Source organism: Sturnira hondurensis, unplaced genomic scaffold (assembly GCF_014824575.4).
Source record: "Sturnira hondurensis isolate 20B ecotype Veracruz unplaced genomic scaffold, ASM1482457v3 Scaffold0017338, whole genome shotgun sequence".
NCBI lineage: Eukaryota > Metazoa > Chordata > Mammalia > Chiroptera > Phyllostomidae > Sturnira > Sturnira hondurensis.
In genome coordinates this window covers 1,337,821-1,362,707 of record NW_028089969.1, presented here as the reverse complement: position 1 = coordinate 1,362,707, position 24,887 = coordinate 1,337,821, and the positions used below count along the sequence as shown (strand labels likewise).

General features: G+C 40.1%; 1 protein-coding gene and 1 pseudogene across 3 annotated transcripts in view; one reads left to right on the top strand and one right to left on the bottom strand.

Moving 5' to 3' along the window:
- SEH1L (SEH1 like nucleoporin) overlaps positions 1-14,254 on the bottom strand; it is a 53,332-nt gene extending 39,078 nt beyond the window's left edge. The window contains exon 1 of one of the 3 annotated variants that reach the window (XM_037067607.1): positions 13,986-14,254. In XM_037067607.1, coding sequence (XP_036923502.1) covers positions 13,986-14,096 — 111 coding nt within the window. In that variant the 5' untranslated portion in view covers positions 14,097-14,254. The remainder of the gene's footprint in view (positions 1-13,985) is intronic. The other 2 variants (XM_037067608.1, XM_037067606.1) reach the window with 2 other exon arrangements.
- LOC119001971 (protein tyrosine phosphatase type IVA 2-like) lies at positions 3,869-4,764 on the top strand (annotated as a pseudogene).
- Positions 14,255-24,887: the final 10,633 nt, after the last annotated feature.

Sequence of the window (24,887 nt, the reverse complement as noted above, 5' to 3'; positions counted from 1 at the left end):
CAAAAAGAGAAATCCAGGACCAAGTGTTTTCACTGATGAATTGTAACAAACATTCAGAGAAGATTTAATACCTATCCTTTTTGAACTCTTCTAAAAAAAAAAAAAACAGAAGCACTAATTTTACGAGACCAACATTACCCTGATACCAAAACCAAGAAAGGACAAAGGAAAGGTGATAGGAGAGGAGGGGAAGGAAGTGGAAGGGAAGTGAAGGGGAGAATGGAATTATAGACCAATATATCTGGTAAACATAGATGCAAAAATCCTATACAAAATACTAGCAAATCAAACACAACAATACATTAAAAAGGTAATGTATCATGATCAAGTGTGATTCATTCCAAAGATACAAGGATGGTTTAACATATGCAATAAATTAGTATGATATATCACAATAACAAAAGATAAAAATCATTTGATCATATCAATAGATGCAGAAATAGCATCTGACAAGATACATCTATTTAAATAAAACTCAAAAGGGTAAAGAAGGAAAGTACCTCAGCATAATAAAGGCCACATATGACAAACCCTCAGCTAGTATCATACTCAATGGTGAAAAATTGAAAAAAATTCCTATAAGACCAGAAACAAAACAAGAATGCCCACTCTTGCCACTGTTATTCAGCATAGTACTGGAAGTCCTAGCCAGAGCAATCGGGCAAAAGAAAGAAATAAAAGGCATCCGATGTAGAAATCGAGAAGTAAAATCATGTCACTATTTGTAGATGACATGATTCTACACATAGGAAAATCTAAAGACTCCAGCAAAAGACTATTAGAAACAATATATAAACAAAGTTGCAAGATACAAAATCAATGTACAAAACTCACTGCATATCTACGTGCTAATAATGAAATATCAGGTAATGAAATGAAGAAAATACTCCCATTTGCAATAGCAATGAAAAGAATTAAATACCTAGGAATACATTTACCAAAGAAAATGAAGGACCTATACACTGAAAACTATAGTCATTGCTGAAAGAAATTAACAACACAAAGAAATGAAAGATACTCCATGTTCATGTATTGGACATACAAGCTCTGTCTGGAAAATGTCCAGCCACTGTTAATATAACAGAATGGTTTGCAGGACATCAATATAACCTAGCAGCCAAGGACAGTGGACTGGAATGAGCATGTGTGAACAGTGACGACTTCACTGCACTAGTCAGTGGGGGAGGTAGACACCATTGAGTAAGCATGTATACTGTGTGGCCCTCACATTCAAAATGACTGAGTGAGTAGAGCAACGAATCTGCATCAAATTTTGCATGAAGCTTGAACATTCCTCCCCAGAAACATAAGAAATTAAACAGTAAAATACATAGAAGAAAACACAAGAACTAAACTTATATGCCTTGGTCTCGAGGAATTTTTACAAACTTGACCCACAGGCATGGGAAATAAAAACAAAAATAAATTAATGGGACCACATCAAATTAAAGAGCTTCTGTAAAGAAAAAGAAGCCAACAAAACAAAAAGGCAACCAACTGAACAGGCAAACATATTCACAAATGATACTTTCATAAAGGGGCTAACATCCAAAATAAACAAAGATCTCATACAACTCAACAACAACAACAACAACCACAAAACAATCCAATTAAATAAAGAACAGGCAGAGGCTCTGGATGGGTAGCTCAGATGGTTAGAGCATTGTTCCAATATGCCAAGTTTGTGAGTTTGATCCCCGGTAGGGTACATAAAAGAATCAACCAAAGAATGAATAAATAAATGGAACAACATACCAATGTTTCTTTCCCTTCCTCTCTCTCTGGAATCAATAAATAAACTATTTTTTTTAACTGGGCAGAGGACCTGAACATATTCCCCAAGAAGACATACAAATAGCCAACAGATATATGAAAAGATGCTCAACTTCACTAGGTATAAGGGAAATACAAATCAAAATCACAATGAGGTACCTCCTATTAGAATGGCTACTATCAATAACTCAAGAAATAAGTGTTGAAGAGGATGTGGAGAAAAGAAAACCCTCATTCACTGCTGGTGGGAATATAATTTGATGCAAGACTCTATGGAAAATAGTCTGGTAGTTCCTCAAAAAAAAAAATTAAGAATGGAGCTACCATATGACCCAGCAATCCCTCTTCTGAGTATCTACCCCCCAAATTTGAAAACACTTATTTGTAAAGATATATGTACCTCTACATTCACAACAGCATTACACACAATAGTCAAGGCAGGGAATCAACATAAAAGTGTCCTTTAACAGATGGCTGGATAAAGATGATGTGGCACATATATACAATGGAATAATAGCCATAAGAAAAGATGAAATACTGCCATTTTCAACAACATGGATGGATCTTGAAAGTATCATGCTAAGTGAAATAAGTTAGATAAAAAAGGACAAGAAACATATTTCACTCATGTGGAATACAAAATAGAAAGCAACAAACTCCTGGACTCAGGACAACAGTACAGTGGTTACCAGAGGGGAAGGGCAGAGGAGGGAGGATCAAGGGGATCAAATATATGGTAACAGACTTTGGGTAGTGGACACACAATGCAAAATGCAGATGATGTATTATGGAACTGTATATCTAAAACATATAATAATAACCAATGTTATACCAATAAATTTAATTTAAAAACAATAAAAGGCAGGGTCTCAAAGAGATATATATTTGTACACACAAATTCATAACATTATTCAAGACAGCTAAAACATAGAAGCAACCCAGGTCCATGAACAGATAAATAAGCAAAATGTGGTAATACAATAGAAATAATGGAATATTCAGCCTTAAAATAAATTCTGACACATGCTACAACATTAAAAGACATTACAATGAGTGAAATAATCCAATTACAAAAAAGATACATGTATGGCTCCACTTATATGAGGTACTGAAAAGTAGTCAAATCCATAGAGGCACAAAGGTGTTTGCTAGGGGGCTGGAGAATGGGGGAAATGGGGAGTTATTGTTTAATGGGTACCAAGTTTCAGCTGCAAAATGAAAATGAGCTAAAGGTAGACGGTTGCAAAAAATATGAATGTACCTAATACCACTTAGTGCACACTTAAAAATGGTTAAGATGATTAATTTTACTTTATGTATTTTTTACTGTATAAAAATACTTAAAGGGGCCCTGGCTGGTATGGCTCAGTGGTTGAGTACCAGCCTGCAAATCAAAGGGTCCCTGGTTGGATTCTCAGTCTAGAGCACATACCTGGACTGCAGGCCCAGTAGAGGGCGTGTGAGAGGCAATCACACACTGATATTTCTCTCCCTCTTTCTCCGTGCGCCTTTCCCTCTCTAAAAAATAAATAAAATCTTTAAAAAAATATATATATATATATATTTAAGGGGAAAAATGTAATGATAATACCTGACATAGAAGATGCCAATATCAAATCAATACTATCAATGGCAGTGTACAAAAGAGCAGCCTTCAAAATGCAATGTGCAGTTCGGCACTGCCACAGGGCAGTGAGGGCAGCAATGGGAAAAGCAGCAAGACCAAATCATGAACATGCACTGCTGCCATAGGCCCCTCTTCTGAGGTTCCACGGGGTAGGTGTCACCAAGGCTGGGGGGTAGCCATCATCACTGCTGACATCAAGGTAACTGAGGAAAAAGGCACTTCCTCACTCCCGTCACTGGACATCAACACCCTGTCTCCAACTGCTAGCAAGTGGTTTTTGTTGGAATATATATTACACATTTATGGCAATTCTGAGCATGAGGGCAGATTTCTGCCAAGCTCAGCAAAGCATTTTTACTGACAAGGAGCCTGGACATTCTATGTATCATAATTAACAATGTCTTGAAGACTCTGAACACAGAGAGAGAACTCAGAAAAAGTTGGGGGTTTTTTTTTGTTTTTTCGTTTTTTTATTGCAAGCATATTTCTTTTAATGACTCCAATAAAAATAAGCATCGAATAAACAAAAGTAGAAAGTGACCTACACTTTTAACTTGTCCCACTAGCACCTAAATGTAGTAAAGGCTGCTTAAACTTTGTATGTGGCTAAATTCGGGGGGAAGTCTGGAGACACCCTTTTTAGACATTAAGGCCCAAGCTGAACTGCGATTCAAGTGCATTCTAAATACTTCTGCTTATCTTGAAGAGAGAAGCTTTTTAAAGAATAAACAAGTTGAATAGAAAAAAACACTGATTGGTAATAGCCATCTTAGTGATCTTTCTAATGTTTTCTGCTGTGAAACATTTCAAGATTTACAGATTTCTTTTTCCATTTTCCCTATTACACTCACACACGCACGCTCACACTTTTTACTTGCCATAATGAACCATCCAACCCCTGTGGAGACCTCTCCTATGAGAACATGCATTTTCTGATAACAAACAACCCTACCAATGCTATCCTCAACAAGTTCACAGACAATCTTAAGTATGAAGTAACAACTTTGGTTTGAGTTTGTGATGCTACATATCATAAAGCTCCAGTTGAAAAAAAAAGGAATCCACATTCTAGATTGGCCATTTGATGATGGTGCACCACCCCCTAATCAGATAGTGGATGACTGACTAAACCAAATTTCATGCAGAGCCATGTTGCCATGTTGCAATGCATTGTGCTGTGGGATTGGGAAGGGCACTGAATGTGGAATAAAGTATAAAGATGCAGTTCAGTTTTATAAGACAAAAAAGAATGGGAGTGTTCAATCCCAAACAGCTGCTTTACTTCAAGAAATACTGACCCAATAAGATGCAGTAACACTTTAGACACCAATGCACATTGCTATGTTCAACAGAAAGAAATATAAAAGAAGGCTGACTTGATTGTGGCAGTTAGAGGAACTCTTGGCACCTGGAAATATGAATCTGGAATCTCAAGTGTGTCATCAATGTAGTGATAGATTCAATATTCCTCTATTCCACTATTCCAATCACTCTCCTAATGATTGGAAAAAAGCAAACAAAAAAGAAGCCCCTCTATAACATAAACATAATGTTTAAGAAAAGAGAGAAAAAAGACAACAGTGTGATGATGGCCAGAGGGAAAGGACAGGAACTGGGAGGATGTGGGCAAGGGGGCGGGGGGGGGGGGGGGGGGGGGAGGNGGGAGGGGGGGAATGGAGACATCTGCAATAGAGTTAATGTTAACAATAAAAATAAAGAAAAAGAGATAAAAGGAATTAGTTTGGTGAAAATAACTTTGCTTAATGTTGGAATTTGAATTTCTGCCAGGAAAAAATTTCAAAATCTCGTTTTGTAATTTTTTCAAAGTAGGTCTCTAAGGACAACCAAGAGAACATTAGCCTGTGCAGAACACCAACACACTCTTCCATTATGCTTGCCACACAGATTTCCCTGTTACGGAATTTCTTTTTTATTTGGGACAGGGGGTGGGGCTACAATTTTCCTCTCTTCTCTCCTTTCCCTGTTCCTCTCCCCCCCCCCATATAAATTGTAGATGGAATAGAAGCCCTTGTTGCTGTAGAGGTGCGTGCAGTAAGGCAGCTTTAAGCCCACCTGGGTACTTAAAAAAACACACACAAAAACAGTGGCATAAATATTATATGATACAGGTGGTTTTTAGTCTTTGCTGATAATGGGGTGTTCATGTTAATTTGTGTTCTTGAAAACTTTATACAACATTAGGAAAAGGAGCCAAGACTAAACAAACCTTTTGTTTAGGTTTGTGTTTTGGTAAGTTATTGTGAAGTGACATGTTAAAAGGAGTACCTTTTTCTCAAAGAATTTAACTGAGAGTAGAATTTTCTTTTCCAACTAATAAAACTAAAGTGGGTATGCCAGAAATTTTTGTGTGCTTTTTAAAAAATATTTTATTTATTTTTAGAGAGTGGGGAAGGGAGAGGAAAAGAGAGGGAGAGAAACATCAATGTGTGGTTGCCTCTCACACGCCCCTTACTGGGGGCGTAGCCAGCAATCCAGGCATGTGCCCTGACTGGGAATTGAACCTTCGACCCTTTGGTTCAAAGGCCAGCAATCAATCCACTGAGCCACACCAGCCAGGGCCAGAAACTTTTGTTTTCTGTAGGGGAGTACTCCAGTTCATCACTGAAGATGTGTCCAGGCAGCATTAGCACATATTCTACACCTTTTAAAATTGTGGGTTGTATATAACATTACTCTGATTTTCTGTCTAATGATGTGAGAGAATGCTAGTGAGTTTAAAATTTTTATTTTAGGACTTATTTGTATCCTGAATTTTCAGGAGCAGTCAAAGTAGCAGCAAAGACGTACTATTTCAGACCTGAGAAATGCCTGTTATGGGTATTTTCCAAACTGCCTCCTATATGTACAATTCAGTTTACCCACTTATTGCCTTGTAATTTTCATACTAGGTTCTTTATCAGATAAAACCAACAATGGCCTAGTATGTGTCCACAAGCCTAACAGAGTAGGAGAGAGGAATACAGCAGTCCAACCAGTGGCAAAAGAACTGCACTGCTAGTGAAATTGATGTAGCATCATTTTTGCTGATTCTTTTGGGGGTTCAATGTACTGATCAAGAAAAACCATTTTTCTGCTCTTTTACGGGAAGCAGTTGTGACCAGGCTATACTGACAAAGCAAGTTGAAGGACACAATCAGGGGATCTTGGACTCTTCATTTAAAATATTACACACTTTGGGGGAGTTCCAAGATGGCTAGAGTGGCTGGAAGCTCTGTCCACTTGCTCCCAGCCCTGGACCAGTCTTACAGCTAAATCACAGAGCAAGCAACTCAAAAATGCAGCTGAGTGTTAGTGACAGTGAGTGTGAGTGCATGTGAGTAGAGATGAGTGTGCAGGTGTGCTGAGTGTGAAAATGCCTGCCACCTGTAAGAGCACTCTGGGGCAGGTGGCCCAGGCTCTCCTGGCAGAGATGCAGCCACTGTCACCCAGCCCGGCACATCTGGCTACGCTGATTTGGAGCAGGAACCAATCTGAGGAAATCATAATCTCCTCCGGAAGAAGCCACTGGAGCAACTGCATATCCACCCAGGAGCCATTGGAACCACAAATGGGAGAGAGTCTCACTGAGGAAGCTGTGATTTGGCCAAAGAGCCAAGAACGAAGGGGTGGAGAGAGGTAGCTAGTCAGCGCTGGCTGCAAAGACCATAGCAGGAACAGAGCAGGGGAAGCCTGAGACTGAGACTCACTGAAGGGAGCGGGCATGAGCATCCTGCCACTATCCAGTTATGTGGTTTGGCTGCTGGACTTTTCCTTCCCTTCCTCTACTCCATTAGGATGATGAGACTTGGAAGAAGACGATGCATACAGAATATAATCTACTGATTCGGGGAGAGGCACTGGTGTGAGAGAGAAGCGACAAAAGGTGACCTCCAATATATGCCCCCACTGGGCAACCCACACCTAGAAGCCTTCTCAAGGCTGAGGTAGATGTGGTAGGGGTTGAACCCCTTAGTCAGACAGTAAAAAGTTCCTGCCAACTAACAGAACAGTAAGAATCAGGACCCCAAAACAACAGGAGGGTCCACATAACCCACACACGGCATTCCTAGATCATCCAGATCAGGAAATCGAGTCTACACCGTAAACGCTTTCTGCTCTGGGAGTAGGTGCAAAGTGCTGAAGACAAACAGCAGTTTGGCAGGCCAATTCCAATGGCATATTTCACAAACCACAACAAATATTTCAAAAATTTGCATGGAACCCCAAAACACCCCAAATATAGCCTCAGCAATCTTTAAAAAGAAGAACAAGTATGAGGGATCACAACCAACAATACTTGATATCAAACCTGTAAGGCCACTGTAATCAAAACAGTCTGGTACTGTGCTCATAAGGACAGACAGATCAATGGCACAGAATACAGAGCCCAGAAATAAACCCATGTCTCTATGGTCAATTAATATTTGACAAAGAAGACAGAGCATAAAATGGAGTAAAAATAAGCTCTTCGAGAAACAGGGTTGGCAAAACTGGACTGGTACATGTAAAAAAATGAAACTAGGCCACCATCTTACACCATACACCAGAATAAACTCAAAATGGATAAAAGACTTAAACATTAAGTTGTAATACCATAAAAGTCTCAGCAGAAAAAAGTCAGTAAAATTTCAGACATCCCACACACAATATTTTTGCTGATACATCTCCTAGGGCAGGGGTGTCAAATTCATTTCCACCAGGGGCCACATCAGCCTCACGGTTGCCTTCAAAGGGCCGAATATAACAGTTAAGTGAGAGATCAGCACTGCAGCTGGGTAGAAACAAGGTGTAGGGCCAGATAAAACAAGGTGGAGGGCCATGTGTGTTTGCCACCTGTGTCCTAGGGCAAAGGAAATAAGGGAAAAATAAACAAATGGGACTACATCAAATTAAAAAGCTTCTGTACAGCTAAAGAAACCACCATCAAAATTGAAAGGAAACCAACCTGACTATGGGAGAACATATTTGCCAATGATACATCAACAAGGGTTTAGACACCAAAATATATTAAGAACCTATAGGACTCCACACCAGGAAGACAAACAATCCAATTTTAAAATGGGCAAAGGTCCTAAACAGACACTTCTCCAAGGAGGACATACAAAGAGCCCACAGACATATGAAAAAATACTCAACATCCCTAGCCACCACAGAGATGCAAATTAAAACCACAATGAGCTACCACCTCACTCCAGTCAAAATGGCCATCATTAATAAATCAACAACCAACAAGTGCTGATGAGGATGTGGAGAAAAAGGAACCCTAGTGCACTGTTGGTAAGAACGCAGACTGGTGCAGCCACTGTGGAAAACATATGAAATTCCCTCAAAAAATTAAAAATGGAACTGCCTTTTTTTACTCAGTGACTCCACTGCTGGGATTATACCCTAAGAATGCTGAAACACCAATTCAAAAGAACTTATGCACGCCTATGTTCATAGCAGTGCTACATATAACAGTCAAGTGCTGGGAACAGTCTTAGTGCCCATCAGTAGATGAATGAATTAAAAAACTGTGGTACATTTATAGAATGAAATACCATACTATGCAGGAATTCCTACCCTTTGCAACATCATGGATGGAACTAGAGAGTATTATGCCAAGTGAAATAAGCCAGTCAGTAAAAGACAAATACCATATGATCTCACTTATAAGAATCTAATGAACAAAATAAACTAACAAGCAAAACAGAACCAGAGACATGGAAACAGGGGACAGATGGACAGCTGCCAGAGGATGTGGGGAGGGGGATAATGATAGAAAAAAAGGAGGTAGGAATTAGTCAAACATGTATGAATGACCCACAGACATGGACAAAAGAGTGGGGATGGACTGTGGGAGGTAGGGATGGACAGAAGGCAAAGGTGAAAAAATTGGGACAACTGTAATAGAATAAACAAGAATTTTTTTAAAGTATTACACACTTTCTAGTACTCTGCTTCTAAGGATGTGAATAGAGGGTTAGGGTCATCTAGTTCTGCTAGAATTTCCTATGAAGAGCCATAAACTTCCTTTTTTGTTAGGATCAGCTGGGTCAACAGGAATGAACGGAGACTTTGTCATTAATGATACCTCAGACATTGGCTGACTAATGTGAACTGCCTATTTCCTATGCCGGAGTTGTTTTGCTCATTAACTAAATAAAAATCTGTAGATTTTCTTATCCCTTATCCCCCAAAATAAAACAAAATGATGCTTTTTTGTTGCTTCTAGGATTTTAAAGTGGGAAATGATGGTACTATCCAAAATTGTTTATTTCAGAACACAACAGATTCCCTTAACATAACATCAAGAGCAAAACAAGGACTTCCGCCAAAATGGAGGCATAGGTGGAAACACTGTGCCTTCTCCCACAACCAAGTTTGAGTACAACAAAGGTTTGGAGAACAAAGACGCAGCCAAAGAACAGAAAATTGAACTATATGGAAGTCTGACAAAAACAAACCATTCAACCGGACCAGTAAGAGGGGCAGCGGAGCCAACAGCAGAGCAGGGACAGGCAAGAAAGATGCCCTGACCCCAGGCACCCAGGCAGCTCCATGTTGGGCTGACCCAGTGAGGGCTCAGGGCGGCAGGCTGGCTTCGGTCACACATTCACACGTGCAGATTACCAGCAGAGGAGTGAGCAGTGAGATGGAACACGTAGGCCCCAGCAGGCGAACCCAGTGGCAGACTGACCCCAGTCGCATATTTGCACGCAGTGGGACAGACCGCGCGGCCCTCAGTGGCGGAGGGAGGCAGCAGAGGGGGGCCGCCATTGCATTCCTTTGGCTCCACCCCCCACATACAGCGTCAAAACCCAATGACTTAGTGGCCCCACCCTGACTTAGTGGCCCCACCCTGGTGAACACCTAGGGCTCTGCTCCTCATACGTAACAGGCACAAACAGTCCAAAACATGGCTCAAGAAGAACTCAAAGTCCCAGAGCCGATAACTCTAAGCAACCAGGAAATAGCGAACCTCTCAGATGCACAATTCAAGACACTGTGATCAGGACGCTCACAGAACTGGTGGATTTCAGCCACAAATTAGAGGAACATATGAAGGCTAAACTAACTGAAATGAAGGGAAATGCACAGGAAACCAATAGTGATGGAAAGGAAACTGGGACTCAAATCAAGGGGGTGGGCCAGAAGGAAGGAAGAAATAACCAAACAGGAAAAAGTGAAGTTACAAGAATTCAAAAAAAATGAGGAAAGGCTTAGGAACCTCCAGGACATCTTTAAACATTCCAACATCCGAATTATAGGAGTACCAGAAGGGGAAAAGTAACGGCCACGAGTGGAAAATTTATTTAAACAAATAATAAAGGAGAACTTCCCCAGTCTGGCAAAGGAAATAGACTTCCTGGAAGTCCAGGAAGCTCTGAGAGTCCCAAAGAAGTTGGACCCAAGAAGGAACACACCAAGGCACATCATAATTACATTAGCCAAGATTAAAATGAAGGAGAGAATTCTAGAAGCAGCAAGAGATAAGGAGACATTCACCTACAAAGGAGTTCCCATCAGACTGTCAGCTGATTTCTCAAAAGAGATCTTACAGGCAAGAAGGGGCTAGAAAGAAGTATTCCAAGTCATGAAATCCAAAGACCTCCATTCAAGATTGCTCTATCTAGCAAAGCTTTCATTTAGAATGGAAGGGCAGACAAAGTGCTTCTCAGATAGGATCAAATTCAAGGAGTTCATCATCACCAACCTCTTTTAATATGAAATGTTAAAGGCACTTATCTAAGAAAAAGAAGATGAAAATATGAACAGTGAAAGGACAGCAGACTCACAGTTATTAACAACCACATCTAAAACAAAAGCAAACTAAGAGGACAGCTAGATCAGGAGTGGAACCATAGAAATGGAGATCCCATGGAGGGTTAGCAACAGGGGAGTGGGAGGAGTAGAAAGGGGGAAATAAGAAGATACAGAAAGTAAGTAGCATAGATGGTAGGTAAAAAATAGATAGGGGGAGGGCAAGAATAGTAGGGGAAATATAGAATCTAAAGAACTTGAGACATGTGGTCATAAACTAAAGGGGGAAGGGAGTGTGCAGGGTGGAGGGGAATGAAGGGGGGAATAGAACAACTGTAATGGCATAATCAATAAAATATATTTTTTAAAAAGCTAAACAATATTCTCAAAGCTCAGAGAGACTATCTATTGACTCCAAGGGTTTTGATCAATACCACAAAAAATCTTTTTCCTTTGACATGCTGATTTTTGTTGTTTTGGGAGAGGAAGGTGGTCAAAGGAGGAGGGAGGCAGAGGGACAGAGACAGAGAGACAGACAGACAGACAGAGAGAAAGACAGAAATAGATGCGTGCTTGCACACGTACACAACTGTCTACCAGTATCAGTGACTGCCTGACTTAGGAAAATTACATTCCTGGTTCTGTACGAGGGTGTAAAATGCAATATGAAACACTAGCCCTCATTTTGTTTTAAATTACAGACTAATGTTAACTGCTCTCAGAGTTTAATTTTCTTACTCAAAATTGTTTCTTGTATCTTTTGGAATTAATGAAGTATTGCTAACTGAAGCCAATCTGACATGGTGAGAGGGATTTCAGACTGATGAAAATTGTGCAGCCTGATTTAAAACCAAACCTTGAACCCTTTTAAAGAACAATAAACAAACACTTTACATGCTCAAATAAAAAGCATTTTGCCAATTATTCTCAAAAGCTTTTTAAATATTCACTAATTTCTCTACTGGAATGAGCCTAAGGAAACTACCCAAAATATATAAAACGCTAAATTAAAATAGGTCTTCATTGAAACACTACTCTTAACAGACAAAACCTCCAAATTGAAAGATCTACTAAAAGATTCAAAGACTACTTTCAGGGATCATTTCTACAGTTTGTTAAAAGATTCAGTAATAAGTGGATACAAAAAAAAAGTGCACTGTCTATTCAGTTAACAGACCTTAATGAAATATTCCCAATAGCCAAAAAAGTAGATGGAAGAGTGGATAAACAAAATGTTGTATATTCATACAAAATATTATTGATTCTTAAAAATGAAATTGATACGTTACAAATGAGTGAACCTTGAAAACATCACAGTAAGTGAAGTAAACCACACACAAAAGAACAAATATTGTATGACTCCATTTATACGAAGTACCCAGAATAGTTAAATTTACAAAGGTCACCAGAGGCTGGGTGCAGATAGAGAGGGATTTACTAGGTATAGAGTTTCTGTTTAGGANCAAAATATTATTGATTCTTAAAAATGAAATTGATACGTTAAAATGAGTGAACCTTGAAAACATCACAGTAAGTGAAGTAAACCACACACAAAAGAACAAATATTGTATGACTCCATTTATACGAAGTACCCAGAATAGTTAAATTTACAAAGGTCACCAGAGGCTGGGTGCAGATAGAGAGGGATTTACTAGGTATAGAGTTTCTGTTTAGGATGAAGAAAAAGTTCTGGAAATGTACAGTGGTGATGCACAACGCAAATGTTGTGCTTAACACCCCTGAACTGTAATGTACACTTTCAAGTGGTTAGTTTACCACAAACATGAATTTTTAAGTAATTCCAAACCTTTTACAAGTTACACTTTATTATTTGATATACCTGGCGGCACTACCGTTTTTCAAGAAGGAAAACTCTTATTTGAAGAAATTACAGGTATCCTATGTAAATTTCTTCAAGAAATTTTCTTCAAAAGAAATTTCAAATTTCTTTTGAAGAAATTACAGGTATCCTATATTGGCTTACAGGTATCCTACAGCTAGCTACGTAAAACAAGGAGAAATACCATCCTTCAGATTTTCAGATATTCTGAAATTGCCGAGAAAGCAAATAACGCACACGCCAACTTTCATCTCTGAGGTTCCTAAATCCCAAATATCATCTTCATTATCAGTTATTCTGCTTGTCGGCAAGGTATAGAGGTTTACAGTAACTTTAAAAAACACACACTTCAACTTCCGGATAGTAAGTAACTTAACTGGATGTAAATGTATTTGCATTTTTCTCTCATCGTGAATCAAGGTGCCTCCCATTTGAACATAAGGAGATGAATCTCCCTAGGTAAGGCCTGACAGGCACACAGCAGTAAAGAACACACCTCGAACTGACTGCCCTACGGGTCCCCATGGCACAGTCCTCTCAATGAACAAGCGAAGCAACTTAATAGAGGTAAAGCCAGAACTCCGCGGACCGACAACGCTTTACGGCCTGAGCCCTAAGCTGAGGAAACTGCCTGGTTCCTGCCCACAAGGACCGCATTGGTTCGCGCAAAGCCCACGGGCTCTCAACGTTCATCAGCGGCGGGAGCGCGCACGTGGCCAGGTTGCGCGGCGGCTTTGCGCTGGCAGCACGGCCTACTGGAAAGGCTGTGTCATTTCCCTCCCCCCTCTCCTCCCGCCACCAGTAAAGGGCGAGAATAGCGGGGCAGACCAACTGGCCTGAGCGTGTCTGCCTCCCTTGAGCTCTAGGCCTCGTGACCGAAGGCGCGCCTAAATAAAGGAACTAGTCTCATTACAAGCCGGCCCCTCCGCTCAAACTGCGGGTCAAGCATGCTCCCGCTCCCCTCCTTCCCGGCTCGGCCCGGGCTGCTGGCTACGCGCGCACCTTGACACTCTGGTCGCTGGAGCAGGTCGCCATCCGCCGCCCGTGGAAGTCGAAAGAAACATCATGGATGAGGTCCTTGTGGTCCGCCGCAATGCTGCGTGCCACAAACATGGCTTCCGCCAGGCCCCAATACACGCCTCCACCACTCGCTTCGAAGAGGCCGGCCCCAACTGAGCACCAACCACAAAGCCACAGAGACCCCTTCGCCTCGCCGTGCGACGTACGTACCGGCTACTCGCCCCCCGAGCCCCGCCCCTCGTCCCGTCCTGACCCGGAAGGCCGCGGATAGTGCGCCTGCGCCTCCTGAGAGAGCTTGGTGGGCTGCCCTTGAGCTAGGGTTGGGCGTTGTGGTGCTTTAATGAACGTGAAACGGGCTCGTTGTTGAAATATGGAAATAAGGGAAAATGAAAAGTTTAAAAATACCATCCCCACTCGTACGCGATCAAGGGTCCTATTTGTTTCTCTGAGACTGGGGCTGACTCCTCAGAACTAGTGGAGAAGATGGACTTGGTCAGGAAACGACACCTTAGTTGCTTCCAAGTTTTGGCAATTATGAATAAAGCTACTATAAATATCTGTGTGCAAGTTTTTGTGTGGACATCAATTTTCAACTCCTTTGGGTATGTACTAAGGACCACAATTGCTGAGTCATCCGATAAAAGCATATGTTTTTTAAGAAACCACGAAGCTTTAAAAGTGGCTGTACCACCATGGCTGGTGTGGCTCGGAGGATTGAGTGCTGGCCTGTGAACCAAAGGGTCACCGGTTGGATTCCCAGTCAGGACACATGCCTGGATTGTGGGCCAGGACCCCAGGGGGCAACCACACATTGATGCTTCTCTCCCTCTCTCCCCTTGGCCCTGTCTAAAAATAAACAAAATCTTTAAAAAAAAAAAAGTGGCTGTACCATTGCAGTTCCACCACCCATGAATGACCCATGAATGAGAGCTCCTATTGCGTCACATTCTCACCAGCATCGGTGGTGTCAGTGTTATGGATCTGGAAAATTCTAATATATAATACAGTGCTATCTCATTTTTAATTAGAATTTCCTTGATACCATATGTGGAGCATCTTTCATATGCTTATTTGGTATCTGCACCATTTTGCCCATTTTTAATCTGGTTATTTGTTTTTATTGTTGAGTTTTAAAGTTTCTTTGCATATTTTGGGTAATAGTCTTTCATCAGATATCTTTACGAACTACTTTCTCCCAGTCTGTGATTTGTATCCTTATTTTTTACCATTTCTTAAACTTATATAGTTATTATAAGATTGTTTACTGTAAGAAATGTTTTTAAAATACACGTATATATAGAAAGTAAAAAGTTAAAGTTCCCTTTTACCACACAATCTAATCTCTCTGCCCAAAGAATACAACTGTTACTCGGTAACCCCTCCACATGTTTCTATGGATTTACAGTGTATAAAACATTTGTGTATATCTACTATCATAAAGTTTGTATTTTAAAATATGAATTTACAAATTTTAAATTTGTATTTAAAAATGAAATAAATTTACAAATACTATGCTAATTTTTGCGTTTAAAAATATCCATTTCAGCCCTGGCTGGTGTAGCTCAGTGGATTGAGCACGGGCCTGCAAACCACACGATTGAGGTTCGATTCCCAGTCTGGGCACATGCCTGGGTTGCAGGCCAGTTCCCAGCAGGGGACTCACGAGAGGCAACCATACATTGATATTCTCTCCCTCNGACTGGATTAAAATATGAATTTACAAATTTTAAATTTATATTTAAAAATGAAATAAAATAAATTTACAAATACTATGCTAATTTTTGCGTTTAAAAATATCCATTTCAGCCCTGGCTGGTGTAGCTCAGTGGATTGAGCACGGGCCTGCAAACCACACGATTGAGGTTCGATTCCCAGTCTGGGCACATGCCTGGGTTGCAGGCCAGTTCCCAGCAGGGGACTCACGAGAGGCAACCATACATTGATATTCTCTCCCTCTTTCCTTTCCTTCCCCTCTAAAGATAAATAAATAAAAAATATAAAAAGCAGAATACATTAAAATAAAAAATATCCATTTCAGAATGATTGTATAACTTTATAAAGTTGTTTTTCCTTTTCTTTTTTAATTTTTATTTTTATTTAATTCTTGTTCAAGTACAGTTTTCTGTCTTATATTCCCAGCCCTGCCCCGCCCAGTGCACCCCGCCTCCGTCCCATTTCCGCCCCTCACCTTATTGTCCATGTGTCCTTTATACTTGTTCATGTCAGACCATCCCCTTTTCCCCTATGATTCTCTCCCCTCTCCCTTCTGGACCCTGTCAGCCTGTTCTGTATTTGAGTGTCATTGGTCATATTTTGCTTGCTTATTTGTTTTGTTGTTTAGATTCTTGTTAACAGTGATATCATATGGTATTTGTCTTTCACCGCCGAGCTTATTTCGCTCAGCATAATGCTTTCCAATTCCATCCATGCTGTTGGGGAGGGAATTTCAGGGGAAATAGGGGAGGGATTTAAAGGAGCATATATAAAGAATACATGGACAACAACTGAGAAGGGTGGAGATGGGAGGGGGGAGCACGGGGGGTGGGATCGGATGGGATTAATAGACAGAAAAGTGTACTTGAAAAATAATTAAATAAATTTAAAAAAAACAAAAAAATGCAAATATAAAATGCAAAAAAAAATATGTCTTGGAGACCCTTCCATATTCTCCAAGTTCATTGTTTCATTCTTTTTAACATATGCATTGCAAAACATCATCAAAATGTGGTCTATTTAGTCATTCTCCTGCTAGTGTAGCATGTAAAGATCACCATAGGCATGCTTTATTTATTTACTGATGTAGGTTTTATTATGTGCTTATATTTATATTTTTCCTTAAAATCTATTTTACCGAGATGTTTATCAACATAGAGTTATGTATGGTAATTTTCAACAAAAACATTTCTTCATAACTGATATAATGCTTTTTACTTGTTTCCATTGTTTTTGTCTTCCTTTTTTCTTAACATTTTACTCTTTTTAACTAAGTAAAATATACATTTCAGATTCTACACATGTCATAAGTATCAAGCTAACAAAATTTTCACAAACTGAATATATCCATGCAACCATCACTGGATCAAGAAGCAGAGCCTGACCAGCACCCCACAACTCTCCTTGTGCCCCCCTATGCTAATTACTTCCTCTGCCCCAAAGATAATTGCTGTCCTCATTTCTAACAGGATATATTAGCATGTGATGGTTAATCTTATATGTCAAATTGAGTAAGCTATAGTGCCCATTTGCTTTAACACTGGTCTAGATGTTTACATAACATTATTTTGTAGAGGTAATTATCAATATTTATAGTCACGACTTAATGTAAAAGAAATTATACTCAATAATGTGAATGTGCCTCATCCATTCAATTGAAAGCCTTAAGAGCAAAGAATGAAGTTTACCTGGGAAAAGAAGGAATTCTGCCCTAAGAATGTAATACAGAAATCCTGCCTGAGTTGCCAGCCTGCCAGTCTGCTCTATAAATTCCAGATTTGTTAGCCTCCACAATCACATAAGCCAATCTCTTGAAATCCCCACATATAAAATCTCCTATTGGTTCTGTATCTCTGGAGAACCCTGAATGGTAAAAAAATTTGATACCAAGAGTGGTTCTAAAGGAAGAAAATTGTTGTTGTTGTTGTTGTGGGGTTTTTGTTTGTGGGTTTTTTTGTCATCCCCAACCTGTATTTTGTACAGGGCCACCTTGCCTGAGCTATAAAGCCATATGCGGTGGCTACTACTTTTGCTGGGCTTAGACATTTCCAGGTAAAACCAAGCTCTGAATCTCAGCTGGCTGTTGCTAGTGCCAGGCTTGAGGCCTTTTAGCCAGTGGTATCAGTGCAGGCTCACTGAGACTAGCTGTTGCTGTTTTAAAGGATTCAGGAGGTTGTGAAGCATGAGCCAAGACCAGCCATTCATGGAAAAGCCACTGTTAACATCTGTAAATTGGATGAGATAGAGCCTCAGGGGATCTCCAGAGTAGGGCAAACAGTGTTAGCCAGGTTGATGGAGTCTCAGATATGGCATCAGCCTGCCAACTCTGTGGCTCTGTGAGGTGAGGGCACAGAAAAGAAACAATGGCTTCTGCTTGCCTTTCTGTCTCAGAGAAAGCTGTTCCCCAACTCTCACCTTGATGTCTGGTACTTCAGTTTCTCCTTGTATGCCACTGGTGCCTTCCAAGCAGCTATCCTGGTGCAGGAGCTCAGAGGGAATGACTGAGTAGGTGAGTCCATGTGTGGGTTCTTTAAGAGGAATTGTTTGGGGCTCCAGAATTTTCCTCTACCAACTCAGCCCCTACTGGTTTTTGCAGCCAGAAGTTATGAAGACTTATATTCCTGGCACTGGAACCCTGGGCTGGTGATAGGGGCCTGGTATGGAGCTGGGGTTTCTCATTCTCTTCCAAACTTTTTTTGTTTTAGTTTATTCGGGCTACATTTTATTTTATTTATTTTTAATATGTTTTATTGATTATGCTATTACAGTTGTCCCATTTCCTCCCCTTTATTCTCCTCCAACCTGCACACGTTCTCTTGCCCATAATCTGCCCCTGCCCCCCAACCTTTAGTTCATGTCCATGGGTAGTACATATAAGTTCTTTGGCTTCTCCATTTCTTATGCTATTCTTAACCGCCCCCTCCCCTGTCAGTTTTCTACATACCATTTATGCTACTTATTCGCTGTACCTTTTCCCCCATTCCTTCCCTCCCCTTTCCTGCTAATAACCCTACATGTTATCTCTATTTCTGTGAATCAGTTCCTGTTCTATTGTTTGCTTAGTTCATTTTTGTTTTTGTTTCAGGTTCAGTTGTTGATAGTTGTGAGTTTGTTGTCATTTTACTGTTCAGAGTTTTGATCTTTTTCTTAGATAAGCCCCTTTAACACTTCATGGAATAAGGGTTTGCTGATGATGAACTCCTCTAACTTGACCTTATCTGGGAAGCACTTTATCCGCTCTTCTATTCTAAATGATAATTTTGCTGGATACAGTAATCTGGGATGTAAACCCTTGCCCTTCATGACTTTGAATACTTCTTTCCAACCCCTTCTTGCCTGCAAGTTTTCTTTTGAGAAATCAGCTGACAGTTTTATGGGAACTCCTTTGTAGGTAACTGTCTCCTTCTCTCTTGCTACTTTTAAGATTCTCTCTAAAGGAAGAAAATCTTAAGGATGAATTTTCTGAATTGGTTCTGTGGTCTCTGCAGGCACTAATGATTTTATTTCCTGTGATAAAGTTGGCACCAATGTTGATGGCACTAGGAATATCCATAATATCAATAATGGATTTTCCTAATCAAATATTTACAAAATATTTGGGCTAAGTACTTGTCCACATTTTGAGTGGGCATATATTTATTACCCTAGAACATATTTGTTATCTAATGAGTATAATGAATTAGCTGGTTGCTCTTAAGTAAGGAAAGAAAAAGATGAACTTGAGACTTCAAATTGCTGGCTCAAGCACCATGTAACTGACTGGAAATTTTCTGCTTGCCTTGAAAGAAATACTTTTTTCCTGCTACCACAGAGCTGAGACATCTCAAAACCAAATCCAGAGTCTCATCCTACAAGAGGTTGAATTCCCAGCTTCAGAGGGAAACTCTGCTATTAAAATAGTGGCATGGATTAGAAAAAAAGAAGATTCTAAAAATTAGAATGGGGACATATGATCAGATCCTGATGAAGCTGGAGTTGTTGAACCTAAATTGTCTAAATCTCTTTTGCCAGTAGAAGCAGCCCTTCTAGCACTCTCTACGTCACTCTGCTTTACCTTGGGAGACTGTGATGGCCTCCTCTGAGGTAGTTGCCTTACAAGACACTGCTGATTTTTCTCAGGACTCACCACAGGCACCCCTCTTTGCTTCTAGAGCTATAGGAAAACCCAAGTCCCAGGAAGCCCCAAAAGGTGAAGTACAAAGTTTGACCCCTGAAGAGGTGAACTATACTCCAAAAGAACTGCATTATTTTTTCAATTTATACAGACATAATTCTGCGGAATATGTATGGAAATGTATATTAAGGGTATGGGATAATGGCAGAAGGTAACTAAAAAAAATAGGCTCAGGCTGAATTTATTGATATGAACCAACCAAACACAGATTTGGGGTTCAATGTTGTAACTCAAGAGGTTAGAAAGATCTCAAACTGGTTTATTTGGTTGATTGGTTGGTTGGCTGAAATGTGTTCCAAAAGGTGGCCTACACTAAATGAAGTTGAAATGCCAGACCTGATTTAGTATACTCTAACAGAAGGGATCTAAAGGCTTAAGGGTGTTGAACTATTAGAGTAGATTTATCATGTAAAACTTCACTCACTCTGGGAAGTTATAGAAGACATACCTTTCATCATGACAGAAATTTGTGAGGGGAGCCCCAGTATCCTTGAAGAACTCCCATGGTCAATTTCACTGTAGGTCAGGAATTACAGCAGGAACTGTTCCCATTGAACTGGGATTTTTAAATGCAAGGAGAATAATTGGACCCCAGGATTGCAGGATAATTGCCAAAGTGGGCCCAATTAAGATGGTGGATATCAGATTCAAAACAGTAATCAAAATAGTCTTACTGGCAGAGACCTATGGCATTAGCTGGGTGATCATGGTGTCCCTAAAAAAGAATAGGTGGGTGGCGCACAAATTCACACTTGAATTGTGTAAGTGGAAGATTTCTAGACCAAGTGCACAAAAGCCTTGACTCATAAAAACAAAGAGTCATAGCCTTTTATCAATTCCAGCCTTCAGCAAGTTTAGAGACCCAGAACCTCTTGAGTAAATGGAAGGCCAGATCTCTTTGAAAAAGGGTCCAGAAAAATATAAACTGTTAATCTTCCTCTTAGCTTTTCCTCAGAGACCTAGGGCTTTTTACTGTATTTAATATGCTTTAGGGAAAAGAAAATAATTAGACTTTTAGGAGTTACTGAACACTAACTCTAAGCTGACACTAATTTCCAGAGACCCAAATCATAACTACAGTTCACCAGTCAGAGTACAGGCTTATGGAGATAGGTAATCAGTGAAGTTTTAGCTCAGATCCATGTCACAATGGGTCTTGTGGGTCCCCAAACCAATCCTGTGTTTATTTCTCCAATTCTCGAATGCATCATGGGTGTAGACACATTCAGCAACTGATAGAAACCCCACCCCAGTTTCCTGACCTGGAGTGGGAGTGCTATTATGTTTGGAAAGTCCAAGTAGAAGCCACTGGACTGTCTCTATCTAGTAAAATAATAAACCAAAAGCAAAATAGCATTGCATGGTTTGCAGAGATTAATGCTACAATCAAGGGTTTAAGGATACAGAGGTACCATAGCCCCATTTAACTGGTCTATTTGGCCTGTGTAGAAAACAGATGGATCTTGGAGAATGACAGTGGATTATCATAAACTTACCCAGGGAGTCACTGCAATTGCAGCTGCTATACCAGATGTGGTTTCATTGCTTGAGCAAATACACACATCCCCTGATACCTTGTTTGCAACTATTGATCTGGAAAATGTTTTTTTCTGCAATACTTGTAAATAAAGACTTCTATCAGAGGCAGTTTGCTGTTGGCTGACAAGGCCAGCAATACACTTACACTGTTGTATTACTCTGCTTGGACTGCCATGATAAAACTGATAAAGTACCACAGTCTCAGTGGCTTAAACAACAAAAATTTATTCTCTCACAGTTCTGGGGGCTAGAAGTCTCAGACAGAGGTGTCAGAAGATTTCATTTCTGGTGAGAGTTCTCTTCCTAGCTCACAGATGGCTGCTTTTTCACTGTGTCCTCACTTGGCCTTTTGTCTGTGCACACAGAGAGAGGTTGCTGGTATCTCTTACTTTTCTTATAAAGACACAAGTCTTATTAGATGAGGTCCACCCTTATGACCTCCTTTAACTTTAGTTACCTTTCTATAAGGCCTAAGTCCACATACAGTCATATTGGGTCCCCCCAAATTTATATGTTGAATCCCTAACTTCCAATGTAGTTGTGGTTCCTTTTGCAGCTACCATATCAGATGTGACTTGATTGCTTGAGCAAATTAATACATATTTTGGTACCTGGTATGCATCCGTTGATCTGACAACAGCTCTTTTTTCTATATCTGTAAATAAAGACCACCAGAAACACTTTGCTTTCACCTGGCAAGGCCAGCAATACACCTTCACTGTCATACCTCAGTGTTATACCAACTTTCCAGTCCTATGTCATAATTTAATTCACAGGGGTCTTGATTGCTTTTCTTTCTATAAAATATTACAGTTCTCTATTACATTTATGATATTATACTGATATCAAGATATTTCTTATAAAAATGAAGCATAAGTTGTTGCATATAATTCTTCCTACAACCAAAAAAAGAGATACAATACCTAGTGGGCCTCTTTGGATTTTGGAGGCAACATATTCCTCTTTTGGGTATGCTACTCTAGCCCATTTACTGAGTGACCCAAATAGCTACTACTTTTGAATGGTGCCCTTAGTCCCCACTATTGTTCCACTACCTTCTCTGTTTCAAGCCCCACTATGGCCTCATGGGGAGTTCTCTACAATCAGTTGACTAAGGAAGACAAAACTCCAGTGAGGTTTATAGATGGTTCTGCCTGATATTCAGACACCAATGAAAAGGGTACAAGTGAAGGATTACCACTCCTTCTTGGGACTGCCCTGAAGGACAGTGATGAAAGGAATTCTCCCCAGTCTGCAGAACTTTGAGCAATGTACCTGGTTGTTTACTTTACTTGGAAAGAGAAATGTCCAGAAGTACAATTACCTACTGTGGTTTGATGGTCATACTGGGACTTGGAGGAACATGATTGGAAAATTGGTGGATAAACCTCTCTGAATGGGGAAAAACATGAAGATGTTTGTGACCCATGTGAATGTTCACCAAAGGGTGATGTTAGCAGGAGGATGTTAATAATCAAGTGGATAGAATGACTCAGTCTGTGGAGCCAAATCAGCTTCTTTTTTTAACCTACTCCTGCCATCAGCCAATGGGCACATCATGATTTTAGGGATGGAGGTTATGCATGGACTCAGAAATATGGATTTCCTCTCACCAACACTGATCTGGCTACAACTACTGCTGCGTGTCTGATCTGTCAGCAGCGGAAACCAACACTGACTCTTCATTATGGCAGCATCCCCAGCTTGATCAGCCATAGCTTGATTACCTAGTAGCAAGTTGATGACTTTGGACCACTTCCATTATGGAAGAGGCAGTATTTTCTTTTTGTTCTTCTTTGTCATCTTTGTCATCTTCTTCTTCTTCTTGACTTTATTTATTTATTTATTTTTAGAGAAAGGGTAAGGGAGGGAGAGGGAGAGAAAAATCAATGTGCAAGAGAAACATTAATCAGTTGCCTCTTGCATGCCCCCAGCCTGGGACTTGGGCCACAGCCCAGGCATGTGTCCTGACTGGGAATTGAACCAGTGACCTTTGGGCTCACAGGATGTTGCTCAGCTCACTGAGCCACACCAGTCAGGGCAATATTGTATTCTTACTGAGAGAGACATTTACTCTGGATATGGATTTCTGTCCCTGAATGCAATGCTTCTAACAAAATTGCCATAATAGACATACATAATGGTTCCTTTGCCTTGTCCACTGTCATGGTATTCAATACAGCATTGCTTCTGCTCTAGAAATTCACTTGACAAATTAAGTATGGCAATGGATCTATGCTAATGGAATTCACTGGTCTTACTATGTTTTCCACCACACTGAAGCAGGAGTCTTGATTGAATGGCAGAATGGCTTTTTGAAAGAGTCAGTTACAGTGCCAGCTAGGAGGAAATACACTACTGGGCTGGGACAGTGTTCTCCAGGAGGTTGTATAAGGTCTGAATCCATGTCCAATACATGGTGCTGTTTTTTTTCCACAGCCAGGAATCAATAGGATGGAAATGAAAGGAGCAGTACTCAATATTAACTTGCTAGCAAAATTTTTGCTTCCTGTCCCATGACTGTATGCTCTTCTAGTCCTGAAGTCTTTGTTTCAAAGGGAGAAATGCACTCACCCAGAGACACACAGTTCTATTGAACTGGGAGTTAAGACTGTTGTCCAAAACACTTTTGGTTCCTCATGTCTCGGAATTAGCAGGAAAAGAAGGGAGTTGCCGTCTGGGGTGATCGCTCCTGACTACTAAGATGAAATTGGGCTGGTCCTCAGCAATGGAGGCAAGGGAGAGTATGTTTGGAATATAGGAGATCTATTAGGGTGTCTCTTAGTATTAACATGCCCTGACATTAAGATCAGTGGAAAACTTCAACAATCCAATCCTGTGAGGACTACACTGTCGCAAGAATGAAGGTTTGTGTAACCAACCAAACAAAGAATCACTTTCAGCTGAGATGCTTGCTAAAGGCAAAGGGAATACAGAATGGGTAGTAAAAGAAGGTTGTTATAAATACCAGCTACAACCACAGGACCAGTTCTAGAAATAAGGACGGTAATTGTTATAAGTATTTCTTCTTTATTTGGTTATAAATATGTTTATGTGTGTGTGTATATATATATATATATACATATATAATATCTTTGTCTTCTTCCCCTCTATTCCTTTGTTACATGACATAATATATATTAACTTTATATACCGGTATTTAAGTATTGTTAATTTCACATTGTAATATTTAACTCATAGGATATTGAGACAAAGAGTAAACATCATTCAAGAACTTTGCATCTCTGCCGGGGAAAGTAGGTATGTATATGTGCCAGATTGTGTGTCAATTTGGCTGGGCTATAGTGCCAAGTTGTGTAGTCAAATACTAGTCTAGATGTTGCTGTAAAAGAATTTAGTAGATGTGATTAACATCTATAATCAGTTGACTTTAAGTGAAGGAGATTACCTTCGATAATGTGAGACACCCTAATAGATCTCCTATATTCCAAACATAC